Here is an 18,955-nt window from a genome sequence, read left to right as displayed (position 1 = left end):
ACCAAAACTGCCTTGCCTAGTAAGAGGCTAAAAGATGACCATAGCCTTTTACTGTCTGATCTTGGATACCATCCTGGGAATCAGGGGAATTGGCGGGAAGGCATATAGGAGTCTTTGAGACCACAGGCAGAGAAAGGCATCTGATAATAAGCCCAGGCTCAGGCCTCCCCTGAGGCAGAAGTTCAGGCATTTGGTGTTGTCTCTATTGCAAATCAGTCCAGTATGGTAGTCCTCCACCGAGGGAATATCATCTTCAGGCTTCTGCAGCAACCACTTGTGGTTGGTCACTGTATGCTTGCTCAAGAAGTCTGCTAGGTTGTTGCTGGCCCTGGAGGTGCAGAGCCTGTTGACTTATCCCATGTTTATAATGCCACATCCAGGGCCTGATGGTTTCTTGGGGCAGATTGGATGATCAAACATCTCCTTGCTTGTTTATATAGTACACTGCAGACGTGTTCTCCATTAAGATCTGCAACAAGGAGTTCCACAGAACAGGCAGAAACACTGTGATGGATCTCAGCTCCAGGATGTTCATATGTAGTGTAAGTAGGCCTGCACATGTCCCTTGCATCTGCAGATGGCTGAGGTGGGCACCCCAGCCTGTCCCTGAAGTATCTGTGATAAATGTCATAGTTGGGAAGGAGGTAAGGAATTTTTCCATTTACTGTATGTAGCTGCCAAGCACGCTTTTGCAGGATTTGAGGTGGGACAGTGATCTTCTTGTTCATACGGTGTCTGGACAGAGCACATATATAATTGTGAGGGCTGATGGTGAAGTCTGGTAAGCAGTGCCATGTATGTACATGCTGACATGTGGCATAAAAGTCCCAGATACGTATGCATGAATTCACTGAATTTGATTTTAGTCTGTTTGCCATTGAGATCAGAATCTGTCCTGTGGCAGACAGGCTCTCGTGGATTTTGAGTCAATCATAGCTCCTATGAACTTTATCTATGAGAGGGTGTAAGGGATGGTTATATGTAATTCAGAAGGGATTCAAGTTGAGGGAACAGGGAAAGGACCTATTCCAAGGCTGTTGCAGTCTCCTTTTGGGACCTGCCCCTGATCAGTCAGTCTTCCAGGTACTACTAGACATGGGATTCCCTGCCTCCTTAACTGCAATGCCACTATGGCTTGGCATTTTCTGAATATTCTCTGTGCCATGGAGCATCCAAAGAGCAGAATCCTATTGTGGCAATATTTGGGCTCCACTGTGAATCATAGGGATTTCTTATGGGTCACATGGATGGCTATATGGAAGTATGCATAAGTCAAGAGCTGTGAACCAGTCTTGAGTTTGGAACATGGAAGGATGGAGGGAACTGTTACCATTCTGAACCAGAGATGGTATATGTATTTGTTGAGTCTCCTCAGGTGTAGGATAGGACAAAGACCCTCTTTCTTCTTTGGAATGAGGATATGCTGGGAATAGACACATCTTCCCCTGAACTCTGATGGAACCTCTCCTATAGCTCCTAGACAAAGCAAGAAGGCCACTTCTGTTTGCAACAGACTCTTGTGCGAAGGGTGCTAGAAGAGGGGACAGGGAAGGAGGGCAGCGGAGGGCAACAAAAGTGATTAGGGGGCTGGAGCACATTATTTATGAGGAGAGGCTGAGGGAACTGGGATTATTTAGTCTGCAGAAGAGAAGAATGAGGGGGGATTTGATAGTTGCTTTCAAATACCTGAAAGGGGGTTCCAAAGAGGATGGATCTAGACTGTTCTCAGTAGTACCAGATGATAGAACAAGGTGTAATGGTCTCAAGCTGCAGTGGGGGAGGTTTAGGTTGGATATTAGGAAAAACTTTTTCACTAGGAGGGTGGTGAAGCACTGAAATGGGTTACCTAGGGAGGTGGTGAAATCTCCTTCCTTAGAGATTTTTAAGGTCAGGCTTGGCAAAGCCCTGGCTGGGATGATTTAGTTGGGGATTAGGTTCTGCTTTGAGCAGGGGGTTGGACTAGATGACCTCCTGAGGTCCCTTCCAACCCTGATATTCTATGATTCTATGAAGGAGGGTGGCATGGATACTGTTGTTCAAAAAAAATTCTAGTCTTGCATACATGAGGCACATGTGCACCTACAGCATAAGCCACACTGACACATACCTGATGAAGAACACATGATACAAAGGTTGCGGCAAAAGTTGACAGTTCCAAATCATTTGACATTTTTTTTAGTTTGCTGCAGAGTCAGACTGAAGTTCAGTGGTAGTATCTGAGGTCCTAGGACTGGAGTAAGCAGAAGATGCTGTAGGCTGGGACTGATGTACATTGGCAGAGCTGTGAGAGCGGGAGCGCAGTACTGGTATAAATATGGGCTGCTGAAGGTCAGGATTGAGATACACTGGTAGGATTGTATGGAGCCCTCGGAGGCCTGGCACAGCAAGTGGTGCACTGAAGCATAGGACGTAGGTATATTAGCAAAGATAAATGGGAGGGTCAGGACTGGGATAAACCTGGGATGCTGAAGATCAGGAATGAAGTCCATTGTCAGAACAATGTGGGGCTGCATGATTGGATTAAGAGGGAGTACTCCAGGACAGGTTTGGAGTTGACAGCAGTCAGTCCCTCACTTTATGAGCACTTCATCCACCTACACATTAAAAATACAAAACAGAACAAAAAATGTAATGGAGACACAGGCCTGATATATCCCTCTGTTTAATATGCATACTGTCCTCTTAAAGCTATTCTCCAGGAATTCTGCTCCACTACTTATACTAATCCAAGTTTTCATGGGCTCTGCTGACCGATTCAAAGGGGTCTTGCAATTTACTAGCTCTATATTTAGATAATGTTATGGGAAATAATGGATGGCCCCTATAACATGGTTCCAAGGGGAAAGGTTAGAATTCTAAGGAAGAAGTCTAGAGGTGCTCATAGACATTTTGTATCTGAGAAGACAGTAAGATGGTCATCACTGAGAAAGGACAGGAGAAGCACAAGGAAAGTCTGGTAACATTAATGAAAAGTTTCCTTTTAAAAAAGCATCTTATTTTGCACCATGCGCTGAACAACAAAGAGAGGAACTCATACACTCTACTAGAGTCTACTCTATTAGACCAATACAAAAGCACCTTTCCTAGATATAGCTTTACATGTATGAACTAAAAAAACCCCACATTTAAGAACATTGATAAACAGACACAGACATATTCTGTCTGTCACTGAGGACACATTTTCAAGGCAGTTTAAAATGTGCTTTTAGTGAATGTTCATTAATGATTCCCCAGCCAGTGAAGCATTACGTTTTAAATCCAAGCCATAATTTCAGTTTCTTTATTCCCTTTTCTCCAGAAGCCTCTGGGATTCTTCACCATGAAGTATCTCTAGATACTTAAGAATAAAGTATGAGTATTTGGCAGTAATGAAAAAGACTACTGGCTAGCGTGTAGACAGGGGCTGTACAAGCTTCTGGTACTGCCAAACATCTCAGTCCTGACTTGCAACAGCCCAGTTAGGCCAGTCCTGAAGTCCCCACAACAGCTCTGTTAACGTACCTTCTCCCTTACAACTTTCCTTGCTATTTCAATCAGTCTCTCACAGTATGCCGAGATGAACAGGCATCCTGGTGTGCCCTATGTGCCACAGAATGCCATGGCTGAGTGGGTGGCCTTCTGGCAGGGGTGAAAGTAAGTCGAGTGACTTACCGGTACGTTGGGGCCAGCTCTGGCCCCCGGAAGCGGTGGGGCCTAGGGTGGAAGGGGAGGGGCCGAGGGGGTCAGAACCAGCCCCAGCCCACCCTGTAAGGTAAGTGCCCCCACCTTCTCCTCCTCCTTTCGCCCCTCCCCCACTGGGGTAGCAGCAGCAGCCCGGGGCTCCCCTGCTTCTACTGCCCCGGTCCTTTAATTAGCTGCCGGAGCCCTGGCCCTTTAAATAGGGCGGGGCTCCAGCGGCTATTTAAAGGACCGGAGTGGCAGAGGCAGCTGGAGCCCTGGCCCTTTAAATAGCCCCTGGAGCCCCCACTACCTCAGGGCTCTGGGGGCTATTTAAAGGGTCTGCGGCTCCCCTGCTTCTACTGCCCTGGTCCTTTAAATAGCCCCTGGAGCAGTGGCGGCGGGGCTTCGGCGGCTATTTAAAGGGCTGGGGCAGTAGAAACAGGGGAGCTCGGGCCCTTTAAATAGCTGCCGGAGCCCCGCAGCCGCTACCCCAGGGCTCCAGCAGCGGGGCTCTGGAGGCAATTTAAAGGGCCTGGGGCTCCAGCCACGGCTGAGAGCCCCAGGCCCTTTAAACTGCCCCCTGGGGAAGCCGGGCTACCCCAGTATGGTGCACTGGCTCTTGCCGGTACGCCGTACCGGGGTGTACTGGCTTACTTTCACCTCTGCCTTCTGGTGAGTTCTTTAGGGAGCAGGGTAGTGGAGGAAGATGAAAACTGTTTTCAGTGCTAACACTTGATTCCCCAGATGCAAAAGCTGGAGGCACTGCTGTAGGAAAAACAATGGCTCTGAAATGCAATCAGAATCTAGTTCCTTGCTTGTAGGCTCCTCCACATTTCCTTCTGATGCCCAATATTTCCATACTTTGCATATCCCCTTTATTTTATTTATCAGTGTCAATCACTGTTCCACCTGTGGAAAACTGCCACCCTGCACTCCCTCAGATCTGTTCAACCTGTACCCTAAATTCTCCCTCCCAAGAGAATCACACTTCCCTTATCTCTACAAGCCACAAGTCACCTGTCCCAGTAACTCGTGACACACAACATACTTAACGTTCCACAACACCTGCTAAAAGGATGGGGGAGTGGGGTGGAGGGGGAAGTCAGGATGTTACAATCCCCTCAAGAATCAATCATCACTTCTACAATGCTTCGCACTCCTGTGGTCCCAGAAGTCAAAACCTGTCACATGGCAATACAGGGAACCTTATCAGTGTATTCAGTATCAGGGAGTGAGGGGAATCAGTCTGCACGAGGGGGAGAGTGTTGACCCCCAATCGCAGTAAAATTACAGCTTTTTAAAATTAAAGAATAAAACATAGACTCAGTGATCTCATATACACCTGAGCAACTCTGCAGTAACTCTAAATGGCTTTTTAATCTAGTGGACAAAGGCACAGCCAATGGCTGGAAGCTGAAGCCAGACAAATTCAAATGAGAAATAAAACACAAGTGTTTAACCGTGAGTGGGATTCACTATTGGAATACGTGGCCCAGGGAAGTGGTGGATTCTCCATTTCTTGATGTCTTCAAATCAAGACTAGATGCTTTTCTAGAAGAGATGCTTTAGCCAAGCACAAGTTATTGGGCTCAGTACGGGGGTTACTGAGTGAAATTCTATGGCTTGTTTTATACAGGAGTCAGACTAGATGATCTAATGGTGCCTTCTGGCCTTAAACTCTATGAATCTAAAAAACCCCAGAGAAGTAATTTCTCATAACAACTCCCATTTCACTCATAAATATTATTGCTTTGTGTTTCGGTACCTCTTATAAAGAGTGAATTATTTCACTAAGCACTGGGGTAAATCACCTGGTACTAGGATTCAGTGAAAAATCACAGTAGGTTTATCCTTTGGGGATGGGGAAAGAAGATGTTTGTGCAAATGGCCATTGTTCTGCCCAGTCATTCTTTTAAGTACTGTCCTCTCACTAACAGAGAGGATACTTGGTTGGGGTGGGAGGAGAGAGACAATTTCACAGGCAGCAGAATCTGTACTAATGCTACCATAATAGAGAGTCCAACATATCTCTCAGAATGTTGTTCTCAAATAATTATAGTCAGAGATGTATACAGTATACAACCTAAAACTGACATCCTCTGATTCAACTTATCTTCTTCCTGGTTGTGTACATGTGGCTGAGTCACATCTACCAACTTTACAGACATAAACAAATGTATGTTCCATTTAGCACCATTGAAACCTCACAACTATGGGAGAGCGAGCTGGAGTCTATTGTGACTCAGGCATCAGAAACAGAATTGTCAGGTAATCACTGACTGCAATAGTTACCAGAACTGGCGTGTCACTCTGAAAGAACTCAATTTTCTGATGCTAGGAGGAGTTTATCCCACTAACGGTTAGAAAAATAATCTTTTGACTTACATACTTAGTCTTGTAGATCTGGAATCACTGGAAGGGAATACATATAAATAAGGAATCTTGTGTCATTATTATTATTGTTATTTTTCTTTTTAAGTGAGTTACTTTCCTCACTTTAACTGCAATTTTATGTTGCATTTGGGCGGGGTGGGGGTGGAGGAGTGGTAGAGGGACGCAAGCAATACAATTTGGATCCAGATTTCAAAAACTTGAACATTTTTGGGATGTTCAGATCCAGGTTTTTGGTTTGTCTGATTATTTAAGTAAAGGTTGTTTGATCTGCAGCTAGGACTGGATTTTGGAGTCAAAGTTCAGACTCATGAGAAATCTACATTACATTATATCATAAAACTAATAGGGTTTTTCTGAGTCCCCCGCCCCCCCCCCCAATGCACACACACATCCACACCTACACACCATATTTTAAGTTGAGGATGAGGATGGCTGAAGACTGGCTTCCTTGGTTAAACCTCTGACTAGTCATCCTTGTTTTCCAATTGTCAAGTTGCATTTCTTTAGATTGAAAACAGGAATAAAAGGAGTGAATAACTGGATTCTTTTCAACCCTGAATGCTTCAAGTTTACAAAGGCAGAGAAGTTTCTCTCTGCAGTGACCTTGGGCAGCTTGGAGCTCTTCTCAAATGATATAAGAGGTGTGGTTTTTCCTTCATTAGAGTCTCTCTGAACAATTTTCTGTGCTTATACTGAGGCCATGAGATCCAAAGAGACCGGGCAAACAGAGCAGCAATTTACATCAACAAAGAGGATTTTGATGCACTCCTCCGAATGGGCAGCATTACCATGTTAATAGCCATTTGCTCTCAGCCCTCTTTTCCTAAGGACGCTGGAGACTTTTGCAAATGGAGAACAGTTCCGCTTTCCATTTTAATTGCAACAATAGCAGAAGAGATCCTTAAACTGCATCAAATAGCAGCCTGTGAAATCCCTAACTAGTTGCACCGCCTCTCCTGCTATTTATTATCCTCTGGTCCATGGAACAAAGCGGGGAAAAGCTCCTCCTGCTTTTAGCCCGTTTCACATATCCTAATCCCTCAGAGGCGGCAATGGGAATTGCTTGTGGAGCTGTTAAATCAAACTTTCACTTTGTCTTTTATTCCCCCCTCCTCCTTTATAATCAAGGAGTTTCCAGGTACATTTTCAATGTCAATTTGTTTATGGCCTCATGGTTAATAGACTAATGATGGGACCCCCACAGTTAGAGGAAAGAATCCTGGGCATTTCATTTCAGACAGCTGCTGTTTCTCACCAGTTCCCACACTCATCCCCTTGTTCTCTTGTCAGACGCCCTGAATATGCTCCCCCTCCTGACACCGACTGCCGTGCACAACAAAGACTAAATGGAAAAGCTGCCTCTGCTATCAGCCTATGGGATAGATTCCATTTGTTAGCAGTAAGTTGCCTTTCAGCCAGCAGGACAGGTACCATCTCTCGCCAGACATGCCTCATCTAGCTGCCTGTCACCCATTACTCAGCATCTAGCCTCTCTTCAGAAAGAAGCACAGGTTCTACCTCTCCCATAGTTTCCAGGCACTTTTCAGGCAGAAACCTGGTCTCCCCTTGTACTAGATACCCAGTTACCTCTTGGCTAGCAGGTTAGGTATCCTCCTATCTGACACTCAGCATTTCCAAATGTTTTGTTACACTTCTTCCTCTGTGTTTTGAGCAGTAACAAGCCCATTTTTGGTGCTCAGAACAGAATAAACGAAACAACAATAATAATAGTAATTTGGGGGCTGAATGTAGAACACTCACTCACAGGAGTAACCCCATTCAAGTAAATGAGACTCTACTCATCTGAGAAGGTGCTCACAAGTGTAAGTAAGTGTAAACAGGGCCTTAGTGCTTAGACACCATTTCTCAATAACACTGAACTCATTAAAAAGAACCGAGAAGAACAGAGGTGGATTACATAAAAGCACAGACTCAGATTGAGTCCTGTGACATCTAAGGTTCAGACACTGGAGTCTGGTCTCTGGTTAGGAGGTTAACTACTAAATGGAATAGACTGTGGCAAATTACTAGGGAAAACAGGACCTTGTTTTCCTCCCTATCTTTAATTAAAGTCAACTTTCCACAGCAATAAGAAAGGGAAAATAAACAAACAAACAAACAAGGATCTGAAATTATAACTGCCTGGTCAAAATCTAATATATGGATAAAATAAATATGAGTTTCAAACTACTTTTGAGATGTGTAAAGAATGTATGACAAAGGATTTGTTTAGATTAATCTAGGTTTATCTTTTATCCTCCTTTCAAAAAAAAAAGTGATTTAACATTGTACACCTGGAGACAAACGATAAAGTGCAAAAAGCAACTACCATCTCCCTGCAACAATGCAGTCTAAAAGCCAGCTATAAGAGGCTCCTACTCCACGATCAAGGTAAATGACCAAGCCAATTTGTTTCTCTGAAAGGGCAGAATCCAATCACTGGGGAACCTGTACTCCTGGTTGAAGAAAGTGGACTCAAACGAACAAAAATATTCATCAGACAAACACTTCCATGTTCTGACAGAAGAGACCTTTGGGAAGGAATGATTTTCAGTGTTAGTGTCTGGGGACAGATACATCAGGAGATGGGTCCACTTTGCTAATTATGGTTAGAATGATCCTCCAGAACTATGAAGATGTTTGGGACAGACATAAAATAGCCCTTTCTTTTACTCTGGGCTGGGTCTAAAAATATACATACCCACCCCTACTAGCCTACTCCACTTAAAGTAAAGAAAATTGTTCCTGACTTCTGTAGCCTGTTTGGGTTACTGATACCAAATGAGGCAGATTAAGCTTTCAGCATAAGTAAGAATGCATTGGATATAGTGTCCAACTGTTTAGAGAGCAACTAGTGGACCCCACAAACAAGCACACAACTGAGTCAAACAAACAAAAATGGATACATCGCATTGAAAATCATCTCAGTACCCTTTTTCTCTGACCATTGTAAATTGCTATTATTATTTGTATTAACGTAAGTAGAACCTACAAGCCCCAGTCATGGACCAGGAAAACACAGTGCGAGGTTCTGTAAAAAGACCAAACAAAAAGATAGCCCCTTCTCCAAAGAGCTTACAATCTAAGTTGCCACAGATCCAAGCCTATCCTAGCAGAATCCAGCCATAGATAAACACACCATTGAGTCTGGGAGTATGGCTTTTTGGTATGCAGTTAAATACAAGGCTTACACTGTTTCATAGGATCAGCTAGACCAGTGATTTCCCAGCCACTGAAGACTGAGGAATTGTGAGACTGAGGTTTTTAAACAATATCTGCTCCATAGCAGGTCAGATCGCATACATCTGAATGGGAGGGGCAGGCACTGATAGGTCTACCTTAAGAATTTATTCTGGTAAATTGGATCAATTAGGAAAATGGGTGGAAACCAACCAAGACCAGTTCACCAAAACATGGATTCAGTACGGTGAGTCCACTTTTTTCAACATATCAACAAATGAGTAGACCACTCCCTATTATACAGAATCATAGGTGTATTTATGGCCAGATGGCCTTCACCTTAAGGTAATCACAACAAGACATGTATAAGAAAGGAGAGTGATAATGATTTCCTGTGTTTTTATTGGTCTCAGTCTAATGGCTACGAGGGGACAATATAATATTGCATATTTTTATCATATTTCAAGACATGTATGTTTCTCCAGGAGAAGTATACCTACTGGAGAGATGCTACCAGAATAATTTGGTTTTACCTTGAATGAAAACTGGGAGACTTGATTAATTACTTCTTGGCTCATTTGCTCTCAGATATATGGAAATATGCAGCAACACAATACAGTATAATTCAAGACAGTACAACGAAAGGAGCAGTGGGAGTGTGTTTGTCAGCCAGCTTGCTCTAATACATTATTTTAATTAGTTATCAAGGCACCATTTTAAACAATCACAGTATTTCCTACCTTCAGCCTACTTAAAACACCCATTGGTAAAACAATTTGTGATCTTACCTTGAAGAACCAGACCAGAATTTTCAATGGTGTAGAAGAAAGCTGAGAATGGAGCAACGGGAGATTTAGCAACCAGGACCTGCAGAACAACAACAAGAAATCCCTAAAAGGTATTGATTACAACTCAAGTTTGTGGATTAATCTTTGTAGATTTACTTTTCTGAAACTACTACCATGAGTTAAAGTACAAGGTACAGTATGCTGCACAGGGACTATAAAATGGCCATTGATTACATCTCTTCAGTTCTAAAGTATCCGAGATTCTTATGAAAAACAAGTACAGATCATGCTGGCATTTTAAAAGGATTCATGGGTCTTGCAAGAACTTCATGGAAGTATGCAGTTCATGGAAACTGCACACTCTCCCCCCATTTCTCTACTTCTCACAAGTGTTTATTAACCCTGGTCAAATATCATGAACTCTCTTGCTGGTGCAGTCAGTTGTACCCAGAGGGCTTCAGCTGAGTGAAGGCTGGTGGCACCACCAGTGCCTGGCTTTCCTGGAGGATTTTCTGAGTAAGAACTGCTTTAATCTCCACTGATGGCTCCAGAGATGCACATCCTGGCCACTCTCTATTCCATCCCAGTGGCACTCACCTTTAAGGCTGTGCTGCTCTGCTGTGTGTTCCCTGATAGCAGGGCACTTGAATTTAGCCTAGTATTCGACTGTGTGAGCTCTAATCTGCAATCAGGTCTAGGATGCTCCAAAGCCCAGACTTAGAGCTGCCTTAGCTCCATTACAGGTTTGACCATACACCACTGAAGAGGAGATGGGCTGTGCCATAGCTCTGATACACAAGAGACAGGCTTATCATTAAGTTAGAGAGTTGTAGCTTAATGTACCAGTCACCAAAGCCTGATGTATCACTGGCTTTTTGTACCGCAGGTTGAGGATCACTGACTTACAACATACACTGAAAAAAGAGAGATCTCTATCACCTCTCTGAAACGTGCCAAGCATTGCATGAAGGGTAATCAGCCCAAACCCTGAACCAATGATTCCTGCATGGACACTGCAGGAGAAGTTGACACTGACAGTTGTTGGTAAACACGTGAATGCTCACTGCTTTTCTTCCTCCCAAGAAAGGAAAGAAACTGGAAATCAGGTTACCAGCCTTTGGTTTTCAGAGCAGTGTTCCCAGCCTCACAACTCAAAGGGCTCCATTTAAGTAGGCTGCTGATCTAAAGCACATGCTTTAAATGCAGCGATGTCATGCCCATGTGTCTATTATACCGGGTCTGACTGCTTTGTCTATTTCTTTATGTATAAATTCCTTTTAGCAACAACTATAAGGCCCTCCTAGCAGCACGTTTTGGGGCCATTCTTCTTAGGGATTAAAGTCCTGAAGCCATGTGTCTTATAAAACCCCACATCTCTCTCTGCTCCAGGATGCGCAAAAAGCTCTGTCATTTCTCAATGCCTGTTAAATAACACAGCCAGGTGCAGAGTTATCCCTTGAAATCTGCATGTTTATTACAGTTCATACAGTAATGGCCTGATGCAAAGAGATACAGCTCCCACTGATTTCAACTGGAGTTGCGAGTGCTGAATACTTCTGAAAGTCAGGACCCAATTCAGCAAAACATACAAGCATGGATTTAACTTTAAGTTAACTAAGTTGGGGATTGCTGGACAAGCAATTTAGCTGGATGTTTTTGCTAAAATGATCAGAAAGAAAATATTTAACCATTTTTATGCCACCAGATTTCAAAGACAACATTCCATGGGTAATGAGGGAAGTTCACCCCACTCAGAACTCTTATTTAAGATTTGACTGCAAACTTGGGCAGACAAGACTGCATCATTTTACACTCATATGTGTTTGGAAAGTTTCTTCACAAATGCAAGGGCTAGGAGTTTAACAATATCAGCAATGAAGGCTTATATTCTGGAGCACAACTCGGCAGCAAGAGGTGGATTGTGCAGCTGAAGAATCATATGACACTTAACCTTCCAACAAGTGTTTGTCACAATTTGGAGTGTGATTAAGACCAGTTAGAGGTGGTATCACCACTTGTCCTGTAACCCCAAATATCTTAAAATGCTCTGCAGATGTAGCTTCATGTCTGGATGCTCCCAGCTAGCATACAAGTATGCACCAAGTGTCTGTCTGTTGAGCAACCCTGATTCAATGCTCTGACCCCAGCAGCCTGCCTACAACACAATAGCCCCACTCTTGTCTCCACCACTACTACTTTTAGGGTGACCCCAACACACCCCCAGTCCTGAATTCTCCCAAAATCATCTGCCCTGAAGTGGCTCAGCCCTCTCCTGGAATACCCAGAGAAGCAAGTAAAGGTCATTGCTCCTCTAAAGAGATATAAGCACAGCTTATTACTTTAAGTGGAGTTAACAATCACTTCAGTTCAAACACAGCACTGGGTTGGTTTAGATTAAAAGTGAAATGGTTTACTTAACAAAAAGAGATAGGTTTTCAGTGAGATCAAGTGCAAAGAATACAGACAAAATGGTTACAAGCACATAAAAATAAAATATGTTTTCTAGTGGCGAAGACTCAACAAACTACAGCCTTGGTTCAAGGTAGATTTCTTGCTAATCTTTTTACATCCAGTCGTGGCCGACTTTCTCTGAGTCAGGACCTTCATAAGTACAAGGTGCTGGTTTCCCTGGTCTTCCTAGGTGAAAGATCTTTGCCTAAGCAGGTTTCTCACATATATTCAGTTCCCAGGGACTTCAACCCCTTTGGACGAAGGGCCCATCTTTCTCAGCTTGCAAGAGCTGTGGCCCCTTGTGTCTGTCCTGTGATGGATGTCAAGATGGCTTCTTCTTGTATTCACTGTATTGTCCCCAGACTCAGGATGACCTCATACTATTCTTATCTTCCTGTGGACTTCCCACCCCTCTGCTGATTTGTATATGTAAATGGGGCTTCCATTTTTTCTGGTCCCACCTTCCTTAATTTCACTGGAGACAGATAGATAGCTGCCTTCCCTCCTCTCTGGGGGAAAACCTGTTTCTATCTTTGTTTGGTCACAGACTTTAAAGCATAATATTAGTGAGTATCCATAATTCCTCACATAGTGTTAATACATACATTTCACAATGATATTAATCACCAATGTGTCACCAGTTTGCGTATGATACCTTACATGACCCATTTTAGATATAGATTATGACAACAGTGAGTTGGGGTACACTGGGCTGGTCAGACCATCTGAAACTCACTGCTCTGTACCAGGGAGTCCCTTGCCATCTGGCACTGGGGTGCTCTTAGGGTCACGGTGTTGCATGGCACAGTAAAAGCCAAGGAGATCTATACAGTAGCTATGCTCTATTTGTCTTATAGGTCTATTCAGATCATATTCAGATTTCTTGTGACCCAGTCTCATATTATTCTGATAAAGGCAGCAAAAAAACACCCTCCTGACATCTGGTCTTTAAACCTAACCAGGATGATCCACATTTTCTCTACTTCAAAACTAGATTCAATCTTATGGTCTTCAGAATTTATATGTAATGTTTGTTGGCCTGGCAATTTACCCTCACTAGTAAGGTACGAAATAAAGGCGAACACACAAATACAGCATGTACAGCCAAAGAACATCAGGTCAGTCACCAGCATCAATGTTTTGCTTGAGCCATGTGAAGTCAGCAAAGCCATCTCAGGATGCAGTGTAACCTTTGTGACCTGCTCCATGCAGGAACACCCCGCAAAGCAAGCACTTTCCCCTCCTGCACATTAATTATTGTTCTTACTGTAACTGGAGAAAGAAGTGTGTTAGAGATCGTGTCTGTGATTCATCCTGACAGTATCAGAATTTCCTTTCCTGTACTTCCCACTCCCCATCTTTCACTTCAGTGTTCCAGTTCTTCTCATTTGAATGTGGGGAGGGAGAGAAGCCATAGAAATAATAAAAAATAAAGGTGCCACCATATTTGTCCTTACCATGCTTGTTGCATACTACTATAGTCTGAAAACAGTGTTCATTCTTATTCATCTGGGGTCAAACTGAGACAAAAAACAGTAATGATGCTCTACTACAGTCTCCCCCAGAACTGCAGGATGTTTCTGTTAAACAGATCTACAGATAAATAGTTTAGAAATTTGACATTTAAGGTCAAATTATCAGTACTCTGTGCAAAATAGGGGGCACAATTGCTAATCTATATTTGCATGCGCATTAATTGCATGCACAAATGGACAGATATCCAAATGACCATTTGTGCATTCAGTTACCACAGTTTTATGCACAGTCTTGGTATGTGCATAAATAAGTGTAAATCTGCATATGCGTGCACACTTTCACAGGTACACCACAAGTCTCCTTTGAAAAATTTGCCAAAAATTATCATTTGGGTTCAGAGTTAACATTCCATTCAGAAGAATGGGGGCAATTCATGCCAGGCAAAGCTTTTGTTTAATTTTACATTTCTGCACATTCAGAAAGACAGCTTTGCACAGTCTTATTTTAAAGGTTATCTTTCCAACCAGAAAGGCTAGATATTCGTTTTTTTCAAATGAAATTTTAAATTTTACATGAACATAGTTTTGCAAAGTGTTCCTGATTGATATGCATATATGTACCTATTCAAACACCAGATTAGGAGAACAGAGGACAGGAATACAGAATAGCACCCAGGACTATCCCTGAGTTTGAGGCAGCACACAGCATTCCATGTCCCTGAAGGGAGGTGGGGAGTACAACCCTCCAAGCCCATCTCATACACACAGGGCCCAATGGACTGGGATCACCCAAACCAGCAACCTCCTTGATATCCCTCATGTGATTAAGGATCTGCAGGATGATGGAGTAAAAGGAGGAAGAGGGAAGCTTGCTATTTTCCAGAAGTTAATTTATGGGTAAATGGCTCTCATTACCACCTTGCTCAGGAATACTTGTAGCTAGCACCGGTTTCTCTCACCGGAGGTAGAATGTTCAGGTGGCCAGCTGAAGGGTTGTGGCCAACTAGATAAGGTTTCCAGTACAACAAAGGTTCAGGAATATTTGAGCAGACAGATCTAACGGAGAAAATGTGCCTTAGAAATGCCCAGGTAATGTTAACTATAGATGTTACCCCAGCTTTAGTCATTCCCACCCCAAATTTGAGGGGTTTTGTAATCTGAACCGGAATTGAAATCCAAATTCTGCATATGATGCCTAACTTTATAACAGGCTAAAACAAAATAAAAAAAAATCAAACAGCCCCAAACTCTGAGAGTTCAAAATCCATCTCTGACATTTGCACCCCCCTCTTATATAAAGGAGGGTTTTTCCCAGCCATTTGTTTGGTTTCATGGAGAAAAACTACTACACAAATCCTCTAATCCTCTGTAGGTGTACATGTCTACAGTCCTGACATCTCGCAGCACTATTTAAGCACTGGTGTCCTGTTGGGCATGGTGAAAGTGTAGTGTCCTGTTGGTTGGTGACGTATAATACTAATTGAAGTGATTCAGTGAGAAGAAACTTCAGTGTAGGAAGTTACACAACAGTACTTCTGAAAAGGATACAAAGGCAATGACATGAGTTAAGCTACACAAACTTCTTAGGTTTTAGAGTAGCAGCTGTGTTCGTCTGTATTTGTTAGTCTCTAAGGTGCCACAAGTACTCTTTTTCTTTTTACAAACTTCTTAATCTATTTAATCAATACACCAAGGATGAAAACGTGTCCCCATAGAAGTCAATGGCAAAACTCCCATTGACTTCACTGCAGCCAAGGTTTCACCTCAAGAGTATACATTTTAAGGTGGGTGGAGTGGCCCATAAAAACGTAAGCTGGTTATTCATTATACAATAGTCACTCTTGAAAGCAAATGGTAGAGTTGGATGATAGAAGAAGTTGGAAACAAAGTCATGCCAAAGCCCTGACTTGGCAAGAACCGTCAAATCTTTTTTCAGTTACTTTTCATTTCAGTGTCACAGATTTACTCTAGACAGGCTTGTAATGATTATTATTTACTAAGAAGGTGTGATAGGTGCTATACAAGCCACAGAAGAAAATACGGTTCCTGCCATGAGGAGATTACAAAGATACAGAGATACCATGTAGGAGCTCAAATATTGCATTGATGACTATGGCTAGTAACTAGATAGATATGGTTAGATTAGATAAAATAAGAGAAGATAGATAGCACAATCCAACATACAAGATGCTGGGAGACCTAATGACAAGAGAAAAAAGGTGTCTTAACGGAGTTTTGTTTAATTCGTGAAAGCATTCTTTTTAACACAGGTTACCATTTGTGAGCTTTGCGGAAGAAGTGAATTGCAGAAGTCAGTGGTGTAACTGCAGAGCTATATAAATCCATGACAATACCAAGGAATATGGTGAATGGACAGTGAACTGAATGGACACGTCAATACAATCAAACTTGATACCAGAGCCCAAGTGCTGCCAGAAAACAAAGAAAATCAGGAATAAATCTGCTACCAAAGGTAAAATTATCAAAATACAGTGGAGTTAAATCACCAATAGTTGGGAAAACAAGTCTGGAGTCTGTGAGATTATTTTGACTGTAGCTATGGAACCTCAGCCTGTAAAAGGGACTAAAGTTTGTGAAGAAATAAGATTTCACAATGGAAGTCTAAAGATATTAATGAAATCACAAACTAGGAGAATTTGATGAAGTATTTGATTAAATGAGTTGCCTTAAGGATAATATTCATTTCTGTTCAAACCATGATGAAACCCCAGTATTCTCCTCCCCTGCCCCCATCCCTTGGCACATTGAGAAATTGAATTCTAAAGAAGGTAAACCACTTGAAGCCTAGATTCTCAGCAGTGGTTAAGGAACACTAGTTGCGGCTGCAGCTGCAGACGGAATGGATGCAAAAATGGTTTTAAGCCTACTTTTGCATTCATCAATCCTGGAGTTGTCCGGGCACCAGGCCAGTCTATAGCATAAATTAGAACAGTCTGAAGGCTCCTCTAATTTATGTCAGCTACCAAAGTCTCCAAGCAGCCATTACAGCAATTGGGATTGACGATGTCCAGAGGTATCTAGTCCTGCCCCCTTTTACCTAACCATACTTGCTGTGCTGGTAGCCTGGAAGGGAGGGGTGGTGTAGGAGGTGCTCTTGCTACTCTATTCCACTGTAGGATCCCTCTACACTGGGACTATCCTGCAGTGGCTGGCTAAGATGGCTCAGGGCAGCTTAACAAAAAAAGAAACAGTGAAGCAACTGACTCAATAAATTCAATAGCACTATTAGAAAAACAAAACAAGTCCCCAAAAATATGCCTAGATCCCAAGGAACTGAACAAAGCTACAAAGGGAGAGCATTTTCAGCTCCCAAATATGAAAGAAGTAAGTAGCAGACTGAGTGGAACTAAACCCTTCAGTGTTTTGGACATATCCAGTGGATTTTGGGAAACACCCGTGGATGATACCTAGGTATACCACATGCCGTGGTCTTAGAGCACCATACCACACGGCAGATATTGTTTCCAAGAGCCACCTTTTAGCATCTCAATGTGTATGAAAAGTATTCAACAAGATGGCAGTATGGAGATCCCAGTGGTACTCACATCCTGGTTTAGGGTCAAAACAAAGAAGAATGTGAAATTTGTTCAAAGAAAGTTCTGACCGTGGCAGGAAAAAAGTTGAAAAATGTAATAAAAGAAAATGCCATATAGCAACACTGGAGCTAGAATATTTGAATAATTTATTAACCAAAACCAGATAATGCTAGAGACTCCTTTGAAAATACTAGGACGTCAAAATTAATAAGAATGACAGAGATTCCTAAGAATGGCCATGTGCTTTTCCAAATTCCTGCCACAAATGTTCATAGAAACTACCCCACCAAAAGAGTTCCAAAAAGTTGTAGGCACAATTTTTTAAAAGGTATTTAGGCCTTGCTCTGCTCCCCGCTGCAATGCCTAACTGATTTAGGAGTCTAAGGGCTTGCCTACATGGTGCGGCAATGTGCATTAGAGAGGTGTGATTTCTAATGCAGACTAATGCATTGAGCATTAATTGGTCCATGTAGACCCTGCTGGTGCATATGTGGACCAACATGTTAGTGTGCTTTAGAAATCACACATTCATAGGGTGTTGCTCAACTTGAAAGTCAATGGGACTTAGACTCCTAAGTGCCTGAATCATTTCTGAAAATGAGATTTAAGTTCGTAAGTCAGTTGGGTGTTGCGACACTGAGTCAAGCAATGCTTAAATTCCTTTAAAAATTTGGGCCTGTATAGCTACAGAAAGTGAGATACCCTCAAACACTGCAAAAGCTAAAGGAACTTTTAATGCAAGTTCCTGTTTTGCATTATTTTGGCCAGACAAATCAGTTACATTGAGAGTTGATGCCTCACAAAACAGACCCTTCTAGTCTTTTGTCCCTTTTGCCTTCCAGACAACTAAACCTGTCAATACTTGCTATACAATATTATAGCTTGAAAACCAAAAACTGACTTTGTCAATAGCATTTTATCCCTTTGCACGTCTTCTTGAATAACACATCAGTATTAATGCACTGGCCCGGTAGATGTCAGAGAATAACAGGGTTTTGACAGCACTTGCTTTTTCTTTCTTTCTAAAGAGCTGGGGTAAATATTATTGTAGCACATTCCAGCCGAAGGACAGAAAGCTTCATGTTAGGCTTCCCCGCAGGTTGCCTTAACCTACCCACCCTTCTCCCCCTTTATGCTATGTTTTCTTAGTTGTTTTTATTTCCTTGAAAAGAAATACTTTGTCCTTTTGATCAGGAACAGATTCTCTTTCTTCTTTTTTTCTTTTCTGGTGGATTTACCCCATCTCATCTTTTGTTGTCAGTGACTGAGGGGTAACAGGAAGGAAGGGGGAATACCCAAGTGACACACACACATACATACACAAAGGATTTTTAATTAATAACAAAACTATGGCTATGACCACTCCAACATGTATTTGGAGGTCGCATGTCTAAAATGCATGGATAAACCACCAAATGTAGTAGATTTCCAAAATGAGTCTATCTCCCAC

The 18,955-nt window shown here is 42.5% G+C and overlaps 1 protein-coding gene across 7 annotated transcripts in view; it reads right to left on the bottom strand.

Annotated features, from left to right (window-relative positions):
- Nucleotides 1–18,955, bottom strand: part of RAD51B (RAD51 paralog B) — a 631,962-nt gene that overhangs the window by 172,850 nt on the left and 440,157 nt on the right. For 6 of the 7 annotated variants that reach the window (XR_005225482.2, XM_043548111.1, XM_007054254.4 and 3 more), the window contains one exon: nt 10,023–10,101. The exons of the other annotated variant lie outside the window; for it this stretch is intronic. Coding sequence is in view for 5 of the 6 variants with exons in the window: in XM_043548111.1 (XP_043404046.1) it covers nt 10,023–10,101 (79 nt within the window). In the remaining variant the exon portion in view is untranslated. The remainder of the gene's footprint in view (nt 1–10,022; nt 10,102–18,955) is intronic. 7 annotated transcript variants of the gene reach the window in all.

The sequence above is a fragment of the Chelonia mydas genome, chromosome 6, assembly GCF_015237465.2.
Source record: "Chelonia mydas isolate rCheMyd1 chromosome 6, rCheMyd1.pri.v2, whole genome shotgun sequence".
NCBI classification, from domain to species: domain Eukaryota; kingdom Metazoa; phylum Chordata; order Testudines; family Cheloniidae; genus Chelonia; species Chelonia mydas.
The sequence above is the reverse complement of the archived record's forward strand: the minus strand, read 5'-3'. Positions and strand labels throughout refer to the sequence as shown.